This window comes from Cebus imitator, unplaced genomic scaffold (genome assembly GCF_001604975.1).
Source record: "Cebus imitator isolate Cc_AM_T3 unplaced genomic scaffold, Cebus_imitator-1.0 Scaffold238, whole genome shotgun sequence".
Classification (NCBI taxonomy): Eukaryota; Metazoa; Chordata; class Mammalia; order Primates; family Cebidae; genus Cebus; species Cebus imitator.
The window spans coordinates 1,558,919-1,564,181 of NW_016107553.1; the positions used below are offsets into that span (position 1 = coordinate 1,558,919).

General features: G+C 45.6%; 1 protein-coding gene across 14 annotated transcripts in view; it reads right to left on the minus strand.

Annotated features, from left to right (window-relative positions):
* EXOC6 (exocyst complex component 6) overlaps nucleotides 1–5,263 on the minus strand; it is a 219,542-nt gene that overhangs the window by 200,268 nt on the left and 14,011 nt on the right. For 3 of the 14 annotated variants that reach the window (XM_017498180.2, XM_037727725.1, XM_017498181.2), the window contains exon 1: nucleotides 2,526–2,697. The exons of 10 other annotated variants lie outside the window; for them this stretch is intronic. In XM_017498180.2, the coding sequence (XP_017353669.1) occupies nucleotides 2,526–2,626 (101 nt within the window). In that variant the 5' untranslated portion in view covers nucleotides 2,627–2,697. Of the gene's footprint in view, nucleotides 1–2,525; nucleotides 2,698–5,263 lie in introns of those variants that run through there. One more of the 14 variants, XM_037727729.1, reaches the window with a different exon arrangement.

The following is a 5,263-nucleotide window of genomic DNA, read 5'->3' on the forward strand; positions in this document are numbered from 1 at the left end:
AAAAAAAAAAAAAAAAAAAAAGAAAAAGAAATGAGACATAGAACACAAGCAAAACAGCAGATGTGAATCCAACTATATAAATAATAACATTAAATATGAATAAACAATCAAAAGGCATAGGTTCTCAAACTGGATAAAAATAAGATTCAATGATGTGCTATCTACAAGAGATACACTTTAGATTTAACGACAAACATAGGTTAAAAGTAAACAGATAGAAAAACGCCTATCATGAAAAGAGCAACCACAAGAAAGCTGCAGTAGCTATACTAGTATCTGACATAACAGACTTTAAAACAAGTCTAGAAATAAAGGATATTTTATGATGGCAAATGGTCAATCAATACAGAATATATAAAGTATAAACATATATGCATCTAACAACAAAGCCTGAAAAGACATAAAAACTACTCATCATTCAATAATGGATAGAACAACTAAGCAGAAGACCAAAAGGAAACAGGAGACTTGAACAATTCTATAAGCTAATTAGACCTAACACACCTCTATAGAATATGCCATTCAACAACAGTAGGATACACAGTCTTCTCAGGGGAACATGGAACAGTCTCCAGTACAGACTACATTAGGCAATAAAATCAGCCTCAATAAACTTAAAGTGAAATCATATAAATTATTATCTCAGATGGCAATGGGATTAAATTAGAAATTAATAACAAAAGGACATTTTGGAAATTCACAAATATGTTGAAATTAAGCACCCTTCTAAATAATTAGTGAATCAAACAGGAAATAATAAGGAAAATTAAAGATATTTTGAAAGAAGAGTAAATGAAAACACACAATACCAAAATGTTTTAGATGGCAGCTAATGCTGTTCTTAGAGAAAAATTTTTAGCTATAAAAACCAATATTAAAAAATAAGAAGGATCTCAAACTAATAACCCAAACTTCCATTGTAAGGTTCGGTTCCATCATAATAAAAAAGAAAGTAAGTTAACCCAAAATAAGCAGAAGAAATAAAGTAATAAAGATTAGAGCAGATGTAAATGAATACTCTCCCCTCCCCATTCTACAAATAAGGAAACCAAGATCCAGAGAGGTTAAATAATTTTTGTCCATGACTTCACATTTCATCAGCAGCAGGACTAAAGCCAAACAAGAACCCAGGCCTCCTAACTCTTAAGGACAAGGTGTATTTACATAACTTGAACTGGCGTACATTCACCAGTCCACAAACTATACAGCACTCTATTTCTAGGAAGCGTATTCTGAAGAAATACTAATAATAAAGCATAATCAGTCTGAAGTTCCCTACGTGAATCATAACTTCGTTTATCCTCACTCCAAAAGATGAAACCTTATATCTAAAAAGAACTTATTTTTGAAGACAGTGCCTAACCTAACCCATGGCTCAATAGGTGCCTGGTTAATAATATCCTACTGAGACAGCAGGTATTCAGTCTGGCATGGAATATGTATTACCAAATACTACTCTTTTATTTTATTTTATTTATTTATTTTTTGAGACAGAGTCTCGCTCTGTCGCCCAGACTGGAGTGCAGTGCCTCGATCTCCACTCACTGCAACCTCCACTCCTCGGGTTCAAACGATTCTCCTGCCTCACCCTCCCAAGTTGCTGGGACTACAGGTGCGTGCCACCAAGCCAGGCTAAATTTTTGTATTTTTAGTAGAGATGGGATTTCACCGTGTTAGCCAAGATGGTCTCTATCTCTTGCCCTTGTGATCCGCCCGCCCCAGCCTCCCAAAGTGCTGGGACTACAGGCTTCAGCCACCGAGCCCGACCACCTAGAACTATTCTTAAAGGGAATGGGGAGGAACTGGATTTAAAATAAACGGAAAAATTAATGCAATTTTAATGAAATGTTGGTAAATAAGTAAAAGCTGTTCTGCCTCCAAAGAGGCTTAGATCTGGCAAGCGCAGGGTCACCCCAGCGTGTTCCCTAGCAGTAAGCAGCTCCTCCCCTCCAGCCCACGCTCTCTCCTCGCCCGCTCTGGCCCCGCGGGGGAGCAAGAGGAATGGGGGCCGGCGTCTCCCGCTCAATTTCAATTCTCCCACGCCCGCAGCAGCCCGGCGCGCCAGGCTTTCCATCCGCGCGCGACTTGGCACCTCGGTTACGCCGGGTGCCGGCGGTCGACCCTCGCCCTGGCACGTCCGCGGCCCAGCAGTCCTCAGCCCCGCCACAAGCGCGACGGGGTCAGGCCCCAGGAGTGTCCTCGGGCCCCGGGGCTGCAGCCGAGCGGAGAACGCGGGGACTCACTGCGGCGCCCGGGGTTAGAGACGCTGCGGCAGCCACACCCACCAGCCCAGGGTGACAGTTCCAGAGGCGGAGGCAGGTCGCGCCGACAGGTGCAGCCGCCTTCTCTGTCCCGCCCGGGTCCCGGCTCGGGTTCCGCCACCCGCGAGCGCCCCCGTCTGCCCCCGCGCGCACCACCTGTCGGGGAGCTTCGCGCGCAGCCGGCGGCGGACGCCCCGCCCGGCTTCTGAGGAGCGTCCGGTGCGGGGCAGGGGGTCGAAGTCCCGGGGGACATGAGATCTTTACCGGAGGGTGGGGCCCACGCAGGCGGTGTCGGTGCTCTCGATCTCCTGCAAGATCCGCTCGTGCTCGGGGACGGTGCCCAGACCCTCGCTGCTCTCCGCCATTTTGGCTGGAAGCTGAGGAGCCGGCGAGGCGCGGCGCCGCGGGAAAGACGGGGGCGAGCGCCAGGTGGCGCGAGCGGGGAGGGGCGGGGCGGGGCGCGCGGAACGCTGGGCAGGAGGCGCGTGATCCTACTCTCGCCCCCGCACCTGCCGGAGGGCGCGGGGGCTGCGGGTGGCAGCCCGGTACTCAGCTGGCTCCTGCCCTGCCTCGTGACTCGCCTCTCCTGGGTGTCTAGTGCCCGGCCTTTGGGCTTTAACATATATTCTTGTCTTCCGTGTGTGCCAGACCCTGTGCCACGCGCTGGGGATACCGTAGTAATCAGCGAGATGGACGATCAGATCATCACCCTGTACCTGTAATAAGAGCCTCGAGGACGTTTAACAAGGGCCTGATGTACTCCGGGTGGTGGGGAGTCAGAGAAAGGAAAACATGCACTCTCGAAAAGCAAAATTGTGTAATACTAAGATTTATTTTAGGAACGAAAAACGATCCCAGTTGACCATGAAGACTTCTCTAGGTGGATTCATGTGCCCGCCTGCAGAAGTCCACAGAGGCCAGTGAACTTGGAAATAAATTATAAGAGCCAGAAAAATTAAATTATGAGAAGTTAAGACACTTGATGGCAAAGATGTAAAAATATTTTTTAAATTTTTAAAAAATTAAAAATATTAAAAAATAAAAAAGCCCAGGGCGATGTGTAATTCATACCAAAGTCCCTGAACCCAAGTGCCCCCGGGTCAGGGTAGCTGGATTGAGGAAGGGTGAGAGCTCTTGAAAGGGCGTTAGCAGCAGGGAGGTGGGAGAGAGAGATAGGAAGGCTTGGACAAAGGCATCAGTGTAGAAAAAAAGTGCTGCTTAATGACATGTTTGTGGGACACTAAGTAAACCTCTTTGTCATAATCAAAGCAGGAACGAGGGAAGACTAAACGGGAACAGAATGCAAACCTAGCCTGAGGAACAACTTCTTTCTGGTCTCCATTAATCTAGGGCTTTGAAAAACTTCCCTTTGAGTCAACCAATCTCTTTATCCAGCTGTGTAACTCACTCGCCCTCAGTGAGCTTTTACTTGAAACCTACCTCCAGCCTCCTCCCCACAAAAATCCCTGGAGATGGTATTGTATAATTGTTAAAAGCATGAGCTCTGAAGACCAGTGTCTGAAGACATTAATTCTTGGATTAATATCACTTGACAGCTGTGTGACATTGGACAAGAACCTATTTCCTTTATATATGTCAGTTAAATGACTGAAAATGGCAATAGCAGCTTCTACCTCATTGCTGTCCCATGGTGTATGAGTTCTCCACTGTTGCTATAACAAATCACCACAAATTGAGTAACTTAAAATGACTCAGACGTATTCTCTTACAGTTTTGTACATTAGAAGTCTCTCACAGGTCTCACTGGGCTAAAATCAAGGTGTCATCCCGTTTGTGCTTTTTGCTAGAGACTCCATGGAAGAATTTGTTTCCTTTTGTTTTCCAGCTTCTAGAGGCCACCCACATTCCTTGGTTCATGGCCCCCTTCCTCCATCTTCAAAGCTAGCAGCATTACATCTCTCTGACCATTCTTCTGTGGTCACATCTTCCTCTGACTCTGACCTAGGCTGGAAAAGATTCTGTTTTTAAGGACCCATATGATTAGAGTGGACCCAACCATTTAATCTAGGATAATCTTCCATCTCAGGGTCCTTAACCTTAGTCACATATGCAGTATCCCCTTTGTCATATAAAATAACATATTCACAGTTTCCAGGGATTAGAATGTGAGCACCAGTGGAAGCCACTGCCTACCAAATTTAGGAAGGGCCCTATAAAACATTGCTGATGCCCTCCCTCCTATTAATCTGGAATCTTTGGAACAATGGATTCTGGCTACACATACCCACTGAGCTAAGACACTCTTCCATTTCCTGCAGAGAAACCTAGCTTTTCATTCTCTTTGCGGGAGGGGATAAATTTGTTTTCATTTTTTATGTTTCAGTTTCAATTTTCAAAAGGTTGTTTTCCCCTCTCCAGAATTTATCTTACGTCGAGACGGTGGCTCACACCTATAATTCCATAGCTTTGGGAGGCTGAGGCGGGAGGATCGCTTGAGCCCAGGAGTTCAAGCCTGCAGTAAACTGTGATAGTGGGCAGGATGAGAAGAGCAGGGCATGGGGCACAGGCCGGCTTCCTATTTGACAAATGTCTCCAGCTGGGGCATTACTTTCCTGATCAAAGTTCTTACCCAGAACTTTCTCCTTTTTCTTCACCAGTCCTGATACCTTTTATTCCAAAGCCAGCTCCAAATGCCCCTGCTCTGGGAAACCAACCCTGCTTAGGCACTCCTCAGGCCAGGTCTATTTCAACACCTGCCCATAGAGATTACTTCAACATGAGCAGCAGTGTCTTCCCCAAAATTCAAAAGAAGATGGAAGGAAGTCCATTTACCACTTCTCCTTCTGAAACAGCTTTTGCTGGTTCCCTCTGAGACATCTGACAGTTCCGTGAGTAACTGGAGTTTTTTGCTAAGAACTCAAAGCTAAATGTCCTGAATCACTGTTTATTTTAATCATGGACATAGATATATCAAATATATAAATGTGGGGTGGGGGAAGCCTATTCAAGGGAGAAATGATTTTCTTTTTTTTTTTTTTTTT